Genomic DNA, 21,131 nt, shown 5'->3' with positions numbered 1-21,131 from the left:
CCAAATGTGTCCCAGGCCCAAAAAGATTGGGGGCCCTTGTATTTAATGGTATGATGGCTGCGGGATTGAAAAAAGCCCTGACACAGTGTGTAACTATGGATATATAGCACACAACCTCACAATTCTGCTGTTCACTGTGGTTGTTCCAAATGAGGAATTCCAAAAAGAAGAAATATAAGAATAAGAGATGCAGGTGGTGACGGATAAAATGACACCTGTGAGAGTGGGGACAGCCAGGAATGGTGGTGGAGACGTAACATGTTTACCCATCACTAAACCAACATGTGGTCTTCTGGCAAAACTGGATACTGACCTAGAAAAGCCTAATAGAATCTGAGAATTGGGTGGTGAATAAATTGTTTCATACCTAAGGATTGTGCATCACTTATTAGGGATAAAACATATACTTTTCTGTGTGTTTAACTTGATATTATTTTCTTTTTTCTTTTAGGAAAACCCTCCTCCTTTTTTTCGCAACATGTATAGCTGTGGGTGCTACACAAATACGAGAAGAAGGTGAGACATGTTCCTGATTTTATTATAGAATATTTGAATGATTTTCCTTTAAAAGAGAGAGAGAAAAAAAAAATTAAATGAAGGATTCTGGTAGTAATGACGTGAAATTCAGTTTTTCAAAGGCCTCTAATGCCAGATAGTTACAATAGGAGCAAAAGTTTAAAGAAACCAGTTTAGGAAGGCTGACCTTTTCAAAATTACTCAGATTTTCTGTCTGTGAAATTGCTTACATATTTAGGCAGACTCCTTGCAAAAAGGAAGTTTTGTACATTGTAAAGGCTTTGATTGTGACTTCATTGCACGTGGGTGTTTTTGGGGGTGGCAAACCGAAGCCGGATTACCTTTGCACTTCTTGGGACTCTCCAAAACAAACTAGTTCACATAATAAGTACTTAGTCTGAACTTGCATTTTTAAGGCCAAAAAAGTAAACTTGCTTTTTTGGCTTATTCCCTCCACCCACAAATTTTCAGACGCAGCTGTTGGCTAAAAAGCAACTGATTGTGCTTTTGTTGTTGTTTGTGTTTATTCAGAGGACTAATGAATGGGACAGATGGCTGGGCACTTGTTCTAACATCTGAAGTTAGCATCTGTATCTATTTTAGCAGCAGTTAAAACCTGTGCTGGGGTTGTCATCTTTGAAACAAATGAGCTGGTTTGCATGGAACACTAAGCCCAGGACAGCGAACCTGTGACCATCCAGATTTTCATGAATTCCAACTTGCATCAGCCCTAGTCAGCAGGGACAATGGGTTGGAATTATGGGACTTGTAATCTAGCAACCTCTGGAGGAACACAGGTTCCCCAAATCTGTACTAAGCCAAGCTGTAATTTCTTTTGAATGTTTGAGTGTTAGACTTCTAGGAATGAGGATTGTGGCTGCTGCATTCCTTCTCTAGTCTAGCTGCAGCTGCCCTGCCATGGTTTGTCTCATCATGTTGTCTGAACCCAGACTCATGGTTTGTCTCACTCCAGATAAGCCACAAGAAGTAACACATGTTTATCTGGAGGAAACAAACCATGGCTTCATTCAACAGCAGGACCCAGAGGAGGAGAAAAGTGGCTGCAGTCTCCTCTCTCTCAGAGCTTACAAATTTGCACTATCCTAGTTTGATGTAGTGTATCATCCAAACCAGCTCACTGTGAGGCTTCTGCTTTTTTATGGTAGCTACTCAGGTAATAGTCGCATGAAGAAATACGAAGAATTTTAGAGGTGATCGAGAAAGACTCAAGTTCGCATGATAAAACTGTTCCTGGACTGTACAACATTGGTCTTCTAGTAGTTTTGTTGTATGGAGGACAAACATAGAGAGCTAGTGTGGTGTAGTGGTTAAGAGTGGTAGACTCGTAATCTGGTGAACCAGGTTCGCGTCTCCGCTCCTCCACCTGCAGCTGCTGGGTGACCTTGGGCTAGTCACACTTCTTTGAAGTCTCTCAGCCCCACTCACCTCACAGAGTGTTTGTTGTGGGGGAGGAAGGGAAAGGAGAATGTTAGCCGCTTTGAGACTCCTTCGGGTAGTGATAAAGCGGGATATCAAATCCAAACGCTTCAAGCATCCTGCTCACTGAAAAGTTTCATGTCAGGGAGACACAACAACTAAGCTGGAACCTTTCTCCCTGACGGTTAGCTTTCTGCATTTAGGAAGTTCCTTTCCCCCAACCTTCCCTACCAATCTCATTTCTGTTTGTGCCATAGCTTCGGGATTTTAAGCTTGAGGACAGGGACTATCTTGTTGATGTCTTGAAGCTGCTCTGGGAAACTATTCAACTGCAAATTTTGTCATCATTTTTTGCAGCTTGGCAGCTCCAGGTTTTTTAAGTCAGGGCACGTAAGCAAGGTAGTTGGTTTTGGATATTCACACTCCAGCAAGCATTGCAAATCAAAAGCTAGCAGATTTAAAAGTTTTAAGAATTGGGAAGTGTGTGTGTGTGTGTGTGTCTGCGCGCGTTCGTGTTCATATCTATGTCTATAGCTCAGGGTGACAGAGAATTGGCTCAAGGCACCATCTTAGGGCGATGATGTCACCATCTTCCCATCTCCTGCTTCTTCAGAAGACTTACAAAAAGTTTGTGAAACTTGCTGTTCCTGGGAATCTGAGTGGTTCAGGCTCACCTGGTGGGCTTCATGACCTAACAGGTATTTCAGCTCACTGACTCTTATGTTACGTTCTTCTGAAGATTTTACCCATCATATCTGCTGGCAATGGCTGTAGTTAGTATTTGGCCAAGATGCGGAAGGCTGGTTTAGCAACACCATGGATTTGGGATTATGCAGTTTGTTGTTTTTCTAAAACAGAGCAGACGACTTCTTTGTGTTTCAAAAGTGACTTGTATTGTGGTGATGGTAGGGATGCCATTTAAGAAACCTGAAGAAACAGCGAAGTAGCTTCATAGTTCTTTGTATTCCTTCCTTCATGTTCTGCCGCTCTTGAATTTATCACACGCACCTGTGTTGTTCAAAGCATTATTGCTTACCTCAAGCCCTTTAGATGTGATGGGCTGAAAACCTGTTCTGTCATTTGGCATCTGGATCTCTTAGGTTATTTAGAATAGAAAACTTTCAAAATACAGGGAAAACTGGAGACATGTGGCACATATCGGGAGAAAAAGAGTTTGATGGCTTCCCTGACAATGCACGGGGTGTTTGAGGGATAAGATGCAGCCCTCTTACCCTTATCCCCCTATGATTTAGGGGAATGATTAATGGGAGTCTGCAGGCAAGCATAGAAGAAAGCCTCTCCTGAATTTGAAACAAGCCATTTTCAAGATGACAAATCATAAATATATGTTGCAAGGAGATTGCCTATCCTTTGATTTCTTTCTTCTTTTTTTAATTTAGGGAGTAAATGAAATCAGATGCCGACATCTGTGTGCGGGAAGGAATAACTGATCATTAATGGGGGACGGTCGGGGGGGGGGGAATGGCCGCTGGAATGAGGAGAAAGCAAGTGGATTACATGTGCTCCAAAAGAATGCATTCTGTTAAGTGTCTTTGAACACTGTTATATTTAGAAAGAGCTTTTGAGCGGTGCGGACGTGGTTATAGCTTTCTGCACATTTGCCTCAGGCTCGAAGGCCTGCCTGAGGCAGTTTGGGTCATTGCTTTGAGGTGATTGCCCTCACATCCCAAGGCTTGCTTGCGCATTCATAGCTGGCCACATGGAGGAATAATCTGCTTTCTGCATATGCAGGATCGAAACATTGTGCTCTTAATCAGAAACATACCTGTAGTGGGGTGTTAGGGGTGTTAGGGGACGGGTAGTACCTCTGGTGGGGGGCACATCATGCTCCTTCTGGGGTAGTTTGCCCACCTTTGATCCCCACCCTGCACTCAGCTCCCACGTTTGTTTCAGAGAAACACCTTCCACCTTCAGAGAGGACTATATCTTAATTCTTCAGGAAACCTCTGTTTGCCTCCACTGCTGATCTCACAGTGATGTGAGGTGGAGAAAAATCTGTTTCAGAAGTCCATCAGTAACAATGAATAGGTGCCAGTTGCAAATAAATGCTAGGCTAGCTGGTCAGTTTGATGGTTTTTAGCTTTGTTGACTAAATACAAGTAAAAATAAACAGGGTAGATCAGGCCATCAGAATATTTTCCTGTGCAAGTTACCCTAATTTGTATATGAACATTTTCTGGAAACATTTTCCGGGGGGGCGGACCCCTGTATAAATGTATTCCTGACTCTTCTAAAAATCACACTTTCAGTTTAAAACTTAAATTTAACCATATGTACTTGTTTACGTAATAATTTTAATTCTTTTGTTTATTATGTATTATGTTTTTGGTTTACCTTATTATTATTATTTTTTGTAAACTGCCCTCTGACTAGTTGTGGTGCAGAGTAGTATGAAAATATCTTAGTAAGTATCTAGTCAATATCTTTATTGGATTTAAAATGGGTTTTTATGTATGTAATTGGGTTTTTTAAAAATAGATAAAAGGAAAAAGCAGTTGTTTAATATCATGTTGTGAAATCACTTTGAGAGTCATAATAAGTGATTCAAAAATGAAATACATAATAAATAAAAATATATGAGGGGGACCTGCAACAAAATGTTGCGGCATGGGACACTCTTTCTCATGATGCCAGCCAGCTACTAACCAATGATGTCCCTTTTTTGTACTTATTTTTGCAAAGTTTGGTCCCCTCATCCCAACACGTTTCTCATTCCGTTTAGTCTTGAATTCTTACTAGTGCAATTTGCTACTTGGAAGAGGGAGAGATTGATATGTTAAATTTAGCATTTATTAGGGTTACCCATAGGGGACGCAGGTGGCGCTGTGGGTTAAAGCCTCAGCGCCTAGGGCTTGCCGATCGAAAGGTCGGCGGTTCGAATCCCTGCGGCGGGGTGCGCTCCCGCTGCTCGGTCCCAGCGCCTGCCAACCTAGCAGTTCGAAAGCACCTCCGGGTGCAAGTAGATAAATAGGGACCGCTTACCAGCGGGAAGGTAAACGGCGTTTCCGTGTGCGGCTCTGGCTCGCCAGAGCAGCGATGTCACGCTGGCCACGTGACCCGGAAGTGTCTCCGGACAGCGCTGGCCCCTGGCCTCTTAAGTGAGATGGGCGCACAACCCCAGAGTCTGTCAAGACTGGCCCGTACGGGCAGGGGTACCTTTACCTTTACCCTTTAGGGTTACCCATACCCCACAGAGCGGAAAATACCATATCAGACTTGGAACAAAACTTCTCCTGTGCCCCTGAAAAACCCAGTCTATGCTTGATTTGGCCTCTGTAAAACAAAACAAAAACAATTTTAAAAAAAATAACAACACACAAAAAAATGCAGCTAAGCCATGATCATGCATGGAAGATTTTGGCCTTCAACCTATAACATTGATTTCTCACTGTACCATAACCAAGTCTACAATTACCGCAGATTAGACTATAGCTTAAATAAATGAATTGTTTTGCAGCTGGACATCCAAAAGAGTTGGCAGATGTTTAACCCCCCACCCCAAATGATAGGACTTCCTGTGCCTCAGGCCATGCCGGCTGCTTGCCATTTGTAAACTTGGCACCATTGTGCACTCCCTAACATGACTAGAACCACTGCAAGGTGTGTAACTAATTTTCAAGATGTATAGCACGGTCAAACGTATGCATTCTGTGCCAATTTTTTAAAACCTTTCCAGAAATGTCTTCGATATTTGTGTGCATATGTGCACATTTTTGCTGGAACCAGAGCCAAGATGTGTCTGCTCTTAACATTTGCTAGTAATATCTTTGGTAAACAGAGGGAAGGCAAGTTGTGAAATGACACCTAATTTCTTGGTAAAGTCTGTGGAAATCCTTATGTTTCAAGGACTCTCTTGACTTAGCTTTGGCTTCGACTTGCTTTCATGCTGACAGAGACTTGACTGTTCATCAGCGCTTTAATCCTGAGGTAACATCCTGCTGTTCTCAGAACTCAAAGAGGAATTGATCATGTAAATACCCTTCCTGCTTTGATACTATGAGATGGCGTAGCAGCTTTTTGGATTAGGCGCCAGGTGTACGAGGATGCGATGCCATTTTTGGGACTTAAACACAGAGCTGCTACTCTGCTAACATTAGTCCAAGCAACATTTAATATGTCAGGTCCAAACTAGTTGTGAGAATGGCAGATCCATGTGTCAGAAGCAGGTGGCCATTTCTTTCCTATGAACGAGGTTGGAGATAGAAGATGTCAAGCACAAGATCAGTGAGCAAGAGGTGAGGGAGCTGGATTAGTGTTGGAAGCACACCCCCGCCCCCGGGCCATCTAGTCCAACCCCCTGCAATTTAGGAATCTCAACTAAAGCATGATAAATGGCCATCCAACCTCTGCCTAAAAACCTCTAATGGAGAGTCCTCAACCTCCCAAGGGTGTCTGTTCCGCTGTCCAGCAGCTCTTATCTGTCAGAAAGTTCTTCCTGGTGTTTAGTCAGAATCTCCTTTTGGTTCAAGTCCTACCTTCCAGAGCAGAAGAAATCAAGCTTGCTCTACCTTCCATGTGACAGCTCTTCAGATATTTGAAGACGGCTATCGTATCACTTCTCAGTCTCCTCTTTGCCAGGCTAAGCACCCCAAGATCCTTCAACTGCTCCTCCTAAGCGTTAGTTTCTAGACCCTTGGTTGCCCTCCTCTGTACACGTTCCCCAACCTATGCTTTCTCCCCCAAAATAATTTCGACCCAGCCATTTTTCTCCCGAAGAGGCTCTGTGACCAGAAGGACCTGCTGGTTGAAAAACAACCGGGGGAAGAAAAGTGTAGATAGGAAAGAGTTCATCATACTTTCCTTGCCCATTCCATGCTTTAAATCTTCCACTATTGCCTGCCTTATTATGCTTGATCATCCCCAGCTTTATACACAGATATTTTTGTGCCATCATCAGTTCTTGTTATCTTCTCATATGAGGTAGGACCACAGCATATTCTTTTTCCCCCTTTGGGGTCATGGTGGGGAGGGACAGCACCTGTCATCCCTTTAGCTTTTCAGTTTGTTTAAACATGTGGTATAAACTCATACTGGCTTGCTATAGAAATAAAGTTCTCTGATAAGAACCTACTGGGCACGAAAGCAGAGAATTGTGATCTATTTATTTTCTACACGTTGCTTTTGTTCTGCATAGAACTTGAATAATTTGTTGCCCCTCCAGCATGTGGCTATTCTAATGCTTTCTGCAGGCAGGCATCTGTAAATTAAACATGTATATTAGACTGGCTATACTGTATAAAAAGGTAAAGGACCCCTGACAGTTAATGCCAGTCATGAACAACTCTGGGGTTGTGGCGCTCATTTCACTTTACTGGCTGAGGGAGCCGACGTTTGTTCGCAGACAGTCCTTCCGGGTCATGTGGCCAGCATGCCTAAGCAATCTGGCGCAACAGAATACCCAAACCAGAGCAGTGCACGGAAACGCTGTTTACCTTCCTGCCGGAGCAGTACCTATTTATCTACTTGCACTTTAACGTGCTTTCAAACTGCTAGGTTGTCAGGAGCAGGGACCGAGCAACGGGAGCTCACCCTATTGCGGGGATTCGAACTGCCGATCTTCCGATCGGCAAGCCCTAGGCTCAGTGGTAATAGAGTAATAGAATATTGAAAATGATTCTCATTTTCATGCTTGATGTAGATGAGATCTTCATTACCTGAGCGCAAATCCTTTTTCACTTCAGAGAGAAAATTTTCTTCCTGAGATTTTTCTTTTAGGGTTAGGGTTAGGTTTAGGGTTACCTTATTTTATTTTTTGTAGTGGTGGGAAATCTTACATCGTTTCACAGCTTCTCATTCGGTGTCTGTGAAAGAAACTATGATGCATATTTTGTGGAATTGTTAATGTGGTATTGAAACCTGTCTTTAGTAGTAAAAATATTGTTGAGAACGTCCTAGAGAAAAGGTTAGTAAGAGGTGGTTTGAAATTATGTATGGCATGGAGAAAGTAGATGGAGAGAAGTTTTTCTCTCATAACCATAGAACTCATGGGCATCTAAGGAAGCACAAGGTTGGAAGATTCAGGACAGTCAAAAGCAGGGGTCAGCAAACTTTTTCAGCAGGGGGCCGGTTCACTGTCCCTCAGACCTTCTGAGGGGCCGGACTATATTTTGGAGGAGGGGGGATGAACGAATTCCTATGCCCCACCAATAACCCAGAGATGCATTTTAAATAAAAGCACACATTGTACTCATGTAAAAACACGCTGATTCCCGGACCGCCCGCGGGCCGGATTTAGAAGGCGATTGGGCTGGATCCAGGCCCCGGGCTTTAGTTTGCCTACCCATGGTCATAAGGAAGTACTTGTTCACACAGTGCTTAGTTGTAGTAAGAAATGGGCTTCTGCTGGGGGCAGTTATGGCCACCAGCTTAGATGGGTTTAAAAGAGGATTAGACAAATTCTTGGAGGACAAGATTATCAATAGCTACCAGACACAATAGCTATACTCTGCCTTCACACCCGGAGACGGTATGCTTCTTAATAGTTGTTGCTGGAAACCACAGGAGCGGGGAGTGCAGTTGTGCTCACATCCATGGGCATCTGGTTGGCGGCTATGAGCCCAAGATGCTGGACAAGGTGGGCTACCAGCCTGATCCGTCAAAGCTATTCTTACATTTGTTTGTTTTTTTCCTAGGACTTAGATTCCAAAATTGCCTGTCAGTTTAATATTCACCAAATTCAGGCCTTTCTAGTTATGAAGTCAGATTAAAAATGTTGTCGAAAGACCAGCAGAATTCTGAAATTTTGAGGGCGGGTTGCCCCATTTAAAACAAAAACAAAATTGACTTAAATGAAATTTTAATGTTTGAAACTAGTTGGGAAGATAATTAAGTAGAATTGTTAGGCTTGTGCAAGGGTCATGGTTATGGCCAACCATGTGTACATATCATATTGTGGTGGCATCCACAGAACCAGGAGAGATGCCTTTGTATCAATATGTATGAAATATTGTTATGAAATACTGTTAAGCATACATTATTCATATGAATTCATGCCACACCTTCTGCCATTCTCATATCCTGTGTTTGAGCTGGAAAACCCTCTCTTAGCTACTCACTTGGAACAAATGACAATTCTGTTTGCTCCAATTCAGCTTTAAAAAGTGGGTTTTTGTGGTGCTTCAAGTGTGGACCATGCCTGGAAAGTGTGGAGGAAAAGAAGGTGTGGATAAGCGCAGAGTTAATATAAAGCATTTGAGTAAAATTAAGAATGAAGTTGTCTCACCCCTTCCTTTCTCTTTCCTCCCCTAGGCATAGATATTCTTCATCATTTAGGCCTAAGTGGGCAAGCTCTTCATCAACCATCAACAGGGACTGCACAGCCTTTGTCACGTACTTCATTACCTCAGGGGGTTCACCTAAGTGCCTCAGGAGTTGTTTTGTCCACAAATGCAGCCATTGAGGTGCCTGTCTCTCAAGAGATAGCATCACACATAGGCTCCCAGTTCACCGTTTTGGTTAGCTTACGTTCTTACGCAGTAAACAATGCCTTTCTTTTCAGTGTTAGAAATAAAAATAGACTGCAGTTTGGTGTCCAGTTGCTCCCAAGGAAGATAATGGTGCATACTGGAGGGAAGCAGTCTGTATATTTTGATTACACTGTTCATGATGAGCAGTGGCACACATTTGCTATTGACGTTACGGAAAAAGCCGTGTCCCTGTATACTCAGTGTGGAAGAAAGCACTTCAGCAGAGAGACTGTTTCTAAAGTACAGCCATTCGATTCGCAGAGTTTGTTTACTTTAGGAAGGATGAACTCCCATTCAGTCAACTTTGAAGGAATAATTTGTCAGCTGGACATTATCCCCTCTGCACAAGCCTTGGCAAACTATTGTAAATATGTGAAACAACAGTGTCGTCAAGCTGACACATACCGGTCTCAAACGATTCCTCCAGACACATCCCTTGGGGTGCCGCCAAGCAAACAGTTGGATGAAGAAACCCAACCAGTTTCCATGCCATTGAGTACAAGGAAAGGAGAATCAAACCTTCGTAGCAGCAATGGTGCCTCATTCCACATGCCACCAGAACCGCTAGAGACAACCTCTCCCCTGACACCTCGTTTATTAGGAAATGGTACTGCATTGGAAATTATACCGGAACCAGATGACCAGGGAATTGTGAAAGCATCGAAAATTCCTCAGCAAGTTGCCAGCAAAAAGAAAGATGGCTTCCAGGCTCTCACAAAATTGCCTCCAAACCTTACAGATAATGCCACGGGTGATACAAGCAGGAAAACCTACCCCGATCTGCTGTTTTCCATAAAGCAGATTAAAACCAAAACTGGCACATCAAAGCAGGATCCATATGAACCCGTGGAGCTGCAGCAAGTTTTAAACACAACATCATATAGAGCTTCTGATTCCATACCTTTCGATAACCAGCTTGGTTCAAGGGACGAAGGGATATTTCCGATTGATGACACTTACAACGCAGAAACCAGTTATGAACTTGATATTGATGGTTACGATTACTACTATGAAGAATTGGAAAGGATGTTTGAACTCGAGAATCTGAGAGGGCCTAAAGGAGACCCGGGACCGCCGGTAAGTTGTCTTGTTTATGTTCCTTAATAAAATGCAGCAGGAGTTCGCAGGTTATACACCATAGTGACTCAACAAATTGACGCATAGCGACTCAACAAATTGACGCAGGAATTTCCTGTGGTTTCAGTTTGGTACTTTAAGCTGGAGGTATGAGAAATAACCTTGAACTTGTGGTCCCTGATAAAAGTAGGGTTTGTTGCTGTGGATGCAGAAAAAACATGTTGAGGCAGAGAACTAAACTGAAGGTTAGAGGAAGAGACTAGAACCTTTTCTCATTTATGACATTCCACTGTTTTAATGCTAGAAGCCTTACGGTCAATGCCAAATAAGACACTTACTTGGCACTGGGAATCTGCCAATTTAATCTTGATAATGTTGTTTAATCTATAACATGGTTTAATACGTGGAGGGTACCTGCTCTAAGGGCTGGTTCATTACATTCTTAATGAAGTAACACCTATAATGAGGTTACTCCACTCTTCTTTGAGTAGTCTTTTCTTCTTCCAGCTGATGAAGTTGCTTCATGCTAATGAAGTTGTTCCATGCAAGGAGGTGCAAGGAGCTATCACTACAGGGAACAAGGGAGGAAAATAGGCAGGGGACCCTTTTTTGTTATTTTCTGTGGAAGATGAAAGTGCTGCTGTAAAGATGAGTTTATAGTGGCAGCAGAATGTGCTTGCCCAAAGTTAGACGCAAGGTGAGAGCCGAAATAGGGCACAAAGACAATGTTGTCTAATTTGCCTGTAGTTGGTGTTGGGAATGAAAGTTATTTTAGGCATAGGGACAATTCAGTACACATGATCCCTCCTTATTGGATCATTTCTGAGATCATTTATAGGGAGTCTCTCCCCCCCCCCCATGTTGCTGAACTACAGATCTCAGCATCCCTATCCCATTGGCAATGCTGGCTGGAGCTGGGAGTTGTAGTTTGGTGGGGGCCAAGATAAAGGTAAAGGTAAAGGTAAAGGTACCCCTGCCCATAAGGGGCCAAGATACCCCACACATATTCTAGGTTTCTGATTCTCTAGTTTTGTGTTCATGTATTTTGTGCGGCTTTTGAGCCACTTGTCAGAAGTCTGCATTGTTTGATATCAGGGCAGTTGCTAAATATATTTAGTTCCATGGCCTATTGGCCTACAATAAATTGCTTCCCATTCTACAATTGCCAATAAATGAGTCCTTCTGTTTTCACTCCTTTTTGCTGATTCATGTGGTTTCTAGACTGCTAACAGTGTATCAACCTTTGACAAACTGGACTCTAGTTTGTGAAAGCTTATGCCAAAATACATTTGTTAGGCTTTAAGTGTTACACAATACACTTTTTGTTGTTGGCAACAATGTAGTCCATCTCTGTTTTACGAAGATACAACTCTTGTCACTCCTAAGTCACTGAGTGCTTCTTCCTGTGTACCAGTTTCCTATTAATACCTGTGTCAGAAGAGCACACCTTATAATGTGCAGTGCAAGATGATGTGTGCGTTTATGGTACTGGGAAAAGTACAGAAAGTCTTTTTAGCATCATATCACTTTACAACCACAGGATGAAATCTCTAATTTGATCCACAGGCAACCAGAAAAGTGACTATTTAAAAGTCAATGTTAAATGAACAGCAGCTATTTAAATAATCATTTTCAGAATGCTTCTGTGATATATTCTACATGTAATTATGTTTTTGTGTTATTTGAATTTCTCGACAGAATCATTTTAAAGTGTAGCAATGTATCTCTAAATATGAGAGAGAGAGATGTGAAGAATGTTTGTTTCAGCTCTAGGGCTTTAGTTTATTCAGAAACACTGAAAACAGAAACGTTTTAAGCTTGCAACTATAGCTTTTGTTTTGTATGTGATGTGCATTTGCTAGAAATCTAGATGGCGAAATTCTGCATAGCAGTGTTACTTCTTGAAGCCACGTGCAGAAAGCATGATCAGAGATGTTCGAAAATTAAAAGCAAACAAACTAATGGAGAAACCAGATGTTTCACTGAGATTTATAGTGGACATAGCAATAGTACGTGATTGCTTATGGCCAAAAACGAATTTCAGCTCCCCTGCTATTCCGCTATGGAGTTAAAGTAGTATAGCTAATTCAGTTCACCTTCCTCCTACTCTGTCAACATCTTTACCAAACGTTTGCAACACTAGTCTTTGCTTAAAATCTGTTGTCCGGGCATCCCACTGAGGCAGATTCAAGCTGGCTTTGTAGAGAGGCCTGTTACTGGTACATGCATTCTAGCAGAGACCACCAAGGCTGCCCTAGTACCTGAAGCTAGTTGTGCAGACACGTAGCCATGCCAGGAGCAGCAATTGGGGTGGGGTGGGGGGGGAGTGGGAGAAGGAAGCAGTTTGCCTGATATTGTTATAGGCTCTTGTCCTCTGCTCTAAACCAAATCACACATGTGCTAGAATGGAAGGGATGGAGCAGGAGAGTGGAAGCCCGCTCTCTGCTTCTGCAGGGTAGATTCCTGCAGGATCAAGCAGGTGTATCAACTAGGAGGAAGCTGCCCTAGAGCAAGTCAAGCCATTTGGTCCATCTAACCCACTACTGATGGACTTGTTTTGCTGCTGAATCCCTGAACCACCAGGGGCCTTGCAGACACCCCTCCCTGGCAATTCATAAGACCTTCTGAGAATACCCTCTGGTCATTTGACAACCACTGGATTGTCACTTGGTGACAGCACAGAAACGCATCTTCTCGGTAGTAGCATCTCCCCTATGGAGTGCCCTCCTTTGGGTAGTTCCAGCTACCTAATCCTTTTTGTTGAAGATGTCAGGGATTTGAACATGGGACCTTATGCAGGCACCGCTGTACTGTTGAGTTGCCACTTGCTCCCCATTCCCAGTTGGGGCCCTCAATCTCTGCTTCATCTTGCAGAGAGCTGCTGCTGCTGCTGCTGCTGCTCAGGGATAGATCTCCACAAGAGTAAGAAGTGACCAAGAGTCCTGGGCAGAAAATGGCAATATCCCTCTTAAAGAAGGGACACAAAGACTGATAATGCAGATGTATATGCACAATTGTTCTTGGGCAGCTTCCAGTCATAGGTCCTTGTTTTGCAAGAGTGGGATTTGGGTCGGGATGAGAGAGGGATGTGATCTTCATTCTGTGGTTCTGTACTAACTTTCACAATTCAGAAATTTGGTTTTTCTTATCCCTGTGGCATCTTTAAAAGGGGGGGGGGGAGAGATGTTCACAGATTTAAAAGCTGCAAATGGACCTTTTAAGCAGAGGTTGAATAGCCACCCGCCATGTATAATCTAGTTGAGAACACACAGTAAAAATAATCTCATGCAATTCAATGTGTCTAAATGTTGTCGAAATAGGATGTGATGAGTTACAAACTTGTCGCCAGAGTTAATTCATTTGTTTGATGTTAGCTTTAACCTGTTTGTTTGTTTGTTTGTTTGTTTGTTTACCTCTAGGGACCTCAAGGTTCTCCAGGATTACCTGGTCCAGCAGGGAAAAGAGGTCCGAGGGTAAGTAAAGGCTGATCTGTTGTTCCTAAAACATGATCGTTAATGATCAAATCGGATGCTATAACTCTGACTCTTCTCATACGCACATAACAAATTAAGTGCAGAAAGCTTTGTTGTTAATTATCATGATATGGCATGTGTTGAAATAAGAAATAGACAAAGCAGTACTTTTTGCCTTACACTTCCACTGAACGTTGGTTTGCTGCTACACTAATCCTTATGTTTTTCAGTCTTCTCATCGTCTGTGACTCTGCAACCTAAAGGTCATGTTCATTTGGTTGTTGGAATGAAGGGGAGTGGGCTTCCTAGATCACTGCATTCCAGAGCTAGAGAGTAAAAAACAATGAAGGAAGAATTATCCACAGCTGGAGAGAGGAAAAGCTGCCTTAGGAATATATAGTGTACCTTCTTAGCAGGATAATGCAGTCATACTTTGAACGACTGCAAGAAAATTCTACCCCTTCTAAATACCCCTTGAAATACCCAGGATTGCACCCTTTCAAAAGAAAAGCCTAAATTTTGTTTCAGTGCAGCTCATTTTGCAATTATAGAAATTAATCAAAGTTCCATTAAAGCACATAATGTGGCTTACCTGACTTAATGCAATATTTGGTAGATTTTGACTCTGAGAGCTTTGAATATTTGGGCAACTCTTGGGGCAGTGGTCAAATTATTAAAGGAAATAGGCTCTTAATGAAATACACTTTCCATGGGCATCTGGTTTGCTACTGTGAGATTGGAAGTGCCTTCTTATAAACTCTTAAGTGGAGAAGGAGGGAATGAGGACCTAAAATTTGGAGAAAGGAGATCCATTAAATAAGTATCCTGCTTATCCATTAAACATTAATCTTTGATTTGTATCCTTTGCCCAGTTGGGTCAATATGCAGCCACTTTAGTTGTCCAATCAATGTGGAGATGCCTTTAGTTAAAGTTATGTATTTCTGTCCATTTCTAACGTAAAATAAAACCTCACCGGTTTATGGAATTTCTCACATGAAAATAAAGTTAAAGGACGCTTTGGTGATTTCACACAAAGCAAGACAAGTCAAAAAATTCTGAAGCATTTGACAGCTGTTTACTTGATCTTGGTTTTTGCCTATTCAAGAGTAGCTGTTTTTAACAATGCAATTCTGAGTATGTTGCAAACTCCAAGGTTACTTTTATTTCAGAGTAACACTTCCCACTTCTGAAACTGCAAGTTATAGCACTTTATGAACTTTTTTCAGCAGTGCTTTTTCTCTTGTACATCCCTGGGTTATCCCTGAAATTTCCTTTAAAAATCCCTAAAATCCCTAAAATTTACCTGAATATGTCACAAATGGTGTGACCAACATTTTGACGTTCCAGTGGCAAGACCGTTAGTTGCAAATGAGTTGACATATTTAAGAAGTACCTTTCAGCATGTTATAATTAGCAAAAACTAACTCATCAAGTAAACAATGGCACTGATGCAGAGATTCCCACGTGTATTGGCAAGCTGCATGTGAAGATCTCCTTGCCAAATAACTGAAGGTGTCAATTTTGGCAGCCCTTATTAACTGCTGTAAGGAGAGGGAAGAGAAAAAAGATTCCAACAACGATCAGCAGTATCAGAGTTGGCTGCACTGACTGATTATTTGGGCTGAGCATATGTGGTGCAGAAACGCACATGGCGCAGAACTCCACAGCACTCTCGTTGCATTTGGACCCATTCCTAACAGGTGGCCTCTATACAAAGGAGCGTGTTTCTGCACATGGATTAATTAATCTTTCTGGATTAGCATAATGATCTGGAATTTGGTGTTGCTGAAATCACTGGGACTTGATTATTTCATCTCATTTTCATAAATCAAGACTTGCACGAGTGTGTGGAAAGTTACTTGAACTAGCATAAGTGAAACATATCCAGAAACTGAATTGAATATGTTTGAATAGCACCTCTGTTCAAACATATACTTATATTTATATACATCACAAATAAAACTATGGGGTTCTACTTTTCTACATACTTCTACAGTGGTGCCCCGCAAAACGAACGCCTCGCAAGACGGAAAACCCGCTAGACGAAAGGGTTTTCCGTTTTGGAGGCGCTTCGCAAAACGAATTTCCCTATGGCCTTGCTTCGCAAGACGAAAATATCTTGCGAGTTCCTGCGGGTTTTTTCCCCCTTCCCCCTCCTTTTTCTAAGCCGCTTATCAGCTGATCCGATAAGCCGCTGAAAGCCGCTAATAGCGCTAATCCGCTCAGCCGTCAATGGGCTTGCTTCGCAAGACGAAAAAACCGCTAGACGAAGAGAATCGCGGAACGGATTCTTTTCGTCTTGCGAGGCACCACTGTATTTGGGTAGGAGCAGAACACTTCCTACTGACCCCTCTCTCTATTTATATTTTATTTTTACTGGGGGGAAATATACAACATGTTGAACCTCTGATGATTTATCATTCTCTTGCTAATTGTGTTTTAAGTGCACCTCCTACATTTGACTTCCCGTAGTATGGTTTTCTCTGAAATGTTAAAAGAGATTTTTTGTTAACTTGGGTTGCTTTGTGTTTGACTTTCTTCATTGATGTTCTATTCTGGCTTCTTTCATTTGATGTTTTAATGTAGATTGTAAGCCCCTTTGAGGTCCCCCCCCCTAAAAAATATAAAGCGATATGATAATGATAATATATTACTATTTCTCAGTCCCAGGCAGTGTGGTGGGGCTGTGCCATTAATCTGACCTCTCTCTGACTGAGTTGGTACTACTTGGGCAGAGAAGGGGAGGGGGTGTCTCAGTGCCACCGTGCCAGTAGGAATGGCAGGTTGGCTCCTCAGGCACTTTTGCACTTCACTGTTGCCCCCTTTTCTATCCAGCTTTCAGCGGCGACTTAGCAATCCTACCCTACCACCCGCTACTGCTGCTACTTCATTATCTGTTACTTAACGTGGTGGGGGCCAAGTTGAAAGTTAAATAAATCACTAGGATCTTGCTGAGCAGGGTGATGATACAGGGCCACATAAACCAGCCATTTGCGTATTGGAAGAGAATGTGTAGAAATGGCTGAGGGTAGACTGAGAGACTGAAAGAAGGGCTGAGCAAGAGGTTGGCCCCTCTACTGAATTGACAGTTGAGGGTGCCATAAACATGGCGGTCTCACTTAGGCCCTACTTTGTTAGTCAAGGAGGGCCAATTGTGTGAATGGAATAATCCTGCTTTGCCTGTTTTTCTTTTATTTATTGTACAACTCTATTCACCAGTTAAACAAAGAATAGCTAAACAGGGGAAAGCAACAGTCTAAAACAAACAAACAAACTTCATTGTATAAAAATCCAACCCAATCAGGCAGCGGTAAAGAAATCATATATTGCTGAATCATATTCCAGAGAAGACCTCTGTGGATATGCTGCTATATATATTTTTTATTTTCTTCATCTATTTGTATTGCTTTAATACATGAAATATTGCAAATATTCAGCATGTCCATTTTACTATGCTTATCAAACAAGGCCCTGAATCAGTTGATTGTGCTGTAAGAAGCTCTGTGAATGGTGTATAGGAACAACTATTTCTCAGTGGTATCTCTCAGGCTTCCCTCTCCAGAGACATTTGCTAGATGAACGTTTAACTAGTCTTGAGTTGGCATTCAGTCTGAGAGGGGAGAAGGGAGAAACTTTCGATAACTATTCTTTTGCTGCAGTTCACCTGATGTGTTTTATTAGGATTTTTCTTTTTAAATTTTTTATTATTACTGCATTTTTATTTGAGTATGTTTCATTGGCTGGCTGGGTATTTCAGGTAGAAAGGTAAAGTAGAGATACTTTAAATGATTTTTTTTTTATTGAGAACTGTTTTATTGGGTCTGTTCAATGGAGAAAGGGAGGATAATAATCACAGTAATAGCAACTAAATAATATAGGGAATAAGGCCGTTAGCGGGTTATTAACTTGTTTGGGGCTTTTTTTGGAGAACTCCCCCCCTACACTATTGACTATTGAACTAATGATCTTTCAGAATGGCGGTTATTTTTTACACAAAGCACTCCTTTACTCTTACTATTTTGTGTAACCTTTCCTCTCGCTTTCTGTAGGGTATTCCAGGTCCACATGGGAACCCAGGGCTACCGGGGCTGCCTGGTCCCAAGGTATGCTAACACATAAACAAAACTACTGTGTGAATCCAATGCTCTTTTGATATGTCCATGTTTGGAATGGTTAAAACCTGCTTGCACAGAAATTAATGAGAGTCATGTATTTGGTTTATAAATGAAGTCCTGACTATAAATGGTTCTCAGCAAATATAGCTTGTAAACAGAAGTGCAAGACTGAGTGCAAACAGACAGTACTGTAGAATTTTTAAAAATGCCCAAAGAATTAAATATTGATATGGATTTTGCTCCTTTAAGTCATCATTAATTTTTGTAAGAGACAACCGTTTCAGATGGAAAACGTCACCAAATTGCGTCAAAGATTCAGTGGCAGTTAAACTGGAAAGACAGTGTTAAGCTTTGATAGATTAAGGCCTAGTAAGCGACTCCGAACTCAAACCAGAGGAGCGCAAGCTACGTAAATAGTTTTGGACAGATTTGTGCCGTTGTGGAATGCCTTCAGCTCATATTTAGTTATAACAGTTTGATAGATACGTTGTTGGGGTTGGGGGGGAACGCAGCCCCAACCATGATTTGTTTTAGTGTGATTCCTCATGGCAGGAATCTGACCTGTAGTGACAGGTGCTAAAAATTGCCCCGGGCCAAGAAAATATATCAAATAAGGCTCTCACAGTTTGACATTGTAAAACAAAGTAGCCCATGATTGTTGGGGCGCCCTCTTATTAGCATCTGGTGTTTTAAGAGCAGGTAAGTGGAATATGTAAAGTTCACTAGTTCTATCTGTGTGGGTTTTACAGTCAGTTAAAATATAGACAGACCAATCGGAAGCCGTTGCAAGCTGCGTGTTGGACATATCCTATGACGTTCTTTTTCAGTAACCAGGTTGCTCGTATTTTGAAGTGAAACATTGGCTTCACCAAAACCAGTGTTTAAGGCTCTGTTGGTTCGAACATTACCGGGTATTTGTTTGTTTTTTGGTACTTAATTAGTTTAGAAAGCAAGAATTGCTTTGTACTTGCTCCATGGGGTTTTTGTGTCTTTTGAAATCCCAATTCCTGCTGAATTCTTAGTCCAAGGGTAGTTATTTATTAATAATTCACACATTAATTATTTAACACATTAATCTTCAGTGGCTATATATTTTATATGCATGGCAAATCTTTCTATAAGGGTCAGTATACAAATCTAATAAATAAATAAATAATGGCAAAATAGCAGCTGGGTGGTAGATTACATGGATGATACATTAGCAAAGAATTGGAAGAAGAACCTACACACTAGGCCTTTCTGCACTTACCCCAATAATAAAAATTATAATAATTTATAATGGTATAGTTGCTGGTTGTTGATTTTTTGGGAGTTTATTGGCATGGTGCCACACAATATCATCATTATTCAGCTACTATTAATGTGCTAAAAAAACCAACACCCCTGTTTTTTCTTCTACTGCAAAAAATCCAACATTTGTGAAAGCTTAATATTTTCATTTCATTTGTACAAGCATCACGCCCCCCTTCTGTGTGAAGGCAATGAGAGGTGATAGCTATTGTTTTAGAGACATCTGTTTAATGCCGCTTCCCTTTGACTGGAGCAAGCTGTCAGTTTGCAAGCTATTTAGTTCAGAGAAGAGATACAGCAAATTGTGAATGGAGTTCAGGGACTAGCTGTCGCTCAGGCAGACACACATAGTTCCTCTCATCTGAACAAACCATTCTAGGGCAAACTAAATGTACAAAGAGTCAAGTCCCACTACCTTCCATTTCATTGCTGCCTCCTGTTTATTGACAGCTGACTGAGGTTAAAACTTTCAGGGGTTACTTAGGTCATTTGCTATCATGCGTGTAAGATTATGGTGCATTGTATAGTTTTATTTTTGGTCTTATTTCTGGTCTGTTGCCTAAAATAAATAAACTGGTTAATGCGAGGTTGAAACCTGGATGTTGGCACTTTGCCTGCTATAGGAGGGAGCAGGAAGCAAGTTGTGTTGTTCCTTCTCATCCTTTACTGTTTTTTGATTGACATTATTACTATATCCTTCAGGGGTTTTTGTTCCTCTTTAGTACTGACAAAATCCATCAGCTGCCTCTTTTCAGGATTTGCACGTATACAAAACAGAACATGTCATGGCATATATATTAGTAGAATGCAAAACAAAGCAACATATACTCCTCCTTCTATGACCCAAACCCAGGAAATAACACAAGAAGAAAAAGTGAAGAATGGTGATTGAGTTAGTTAGTGAATGAGAGAAGGAATGGGGGGAAAACACCAGAGACATCAAAAATAGGCAGTGTTTTTTTGTGACAGTAGTCACTGTCAGCACCTCTAGTTTGGTTGCCCATGGCAGCCATTTCGGGCTGGCACCCACAGCACTTTTATCAATATATGATAAAAAAACAAAAAACCCCAATGAGAATTAGAATTCGGACCAAACACCATTGAATGTAGTGCAGGCATTGTGCCTGTTGTTTATCAGATGTTGCTTCTGCCTGGTAACTGGTGACTGTATCACCAAAACTCACATTGAGGAAGTTGTAGCTCCATGGAGAGCTAGTGTTGCCTCAGTGCCAGTTGCTGCTCAAATTACTACTAATAATTTGTAGGTCTCGACATACTGATTCAGGGTGCCGGACGCTTTTTAATCACCCCTGTTCTTCCAATTATAATAATACAGTGGTGCCCCGCAAGACGAATGCCTCGCAAGACGAAAAACCCGCTAGACGAAAGGGTTTTCCGTTTTGGAGGCGCTTCGCAAAACGAATTTCCCTATGGGCTTGCTTCGCAAGACGAAATGTCTTGCGAGTTTTTCCGACTTTTTCCCCCTCCCCCCTTTTTTTAAGCCGCTAAGCCGCTTATCCGCTAAGCTGATAAGCCGCTAAAAGCCGCTAAAAGCCGCTAAACCGCTAATAGCGCTAATCCGCTAAGCCATCAATGGGCTTGCTTCGCAAGACGAAGAAACCTCTAGACGAAGAGAATTGCGGAACGGATTCTTTTCGTCTTGCGAGGCACCACTGTATGTAGAGACTTAATAGTGTAGTCTTACTCAGATTTACTTACTGTGTTCAATGGGGCA

The 21,131-nt window shown here is 41.8% G+C and overlaps 1 protein-coding gene across 2 annotated transcripts in view; it reads left to right on the top strand.

Moving 5' to 3' along the window:
- COL24A1 (collagen type XXIV alpha 1 chain) overlaps window positions 1-21,131 on the top strand; it is a 170,230-nt gene that overhangs the window by 14,219 nt on the left and 134,880 nt on the right. For both annotated transcript variants that reach the window (XM_079981023.1, XM_079981022.1), the window contains exons 2-5: window positions 452-516; window positions 9,223-10,517; window positions 13,937-13,990; window positions 18,041-18,094. In XM_079981023.1, the coding sequence (XP_079837149.1) occupies window positions 452-516; window positions 9,223-10,517; window positions 13,937-13,990; window positions 18,041-18,094 (1,468 nt within the window). The remainder of the gene's footprint in view (window positions 1-451; window positions 517-9,222; window positions 10,518-13,936; window positions 13,991-18,040; window positions 18,095-21,131) is intronic.

Source organism: Podarcis cretensis, assembly GCF_951804945.1.
Source record: "Podarcis cretensis genome assembly, chromosome: 6".
Lineage (NCBI taxonomy): Eukaryota > Metazoa > Chordata > Lepidosauria > Squamata > Lacertidae > Podarcis > Podarcis cretensis.
Note: the sequence above shows the minus strand (reverse complement) of the source record. Positions and strands in the feature narration are given on the sequence as shown.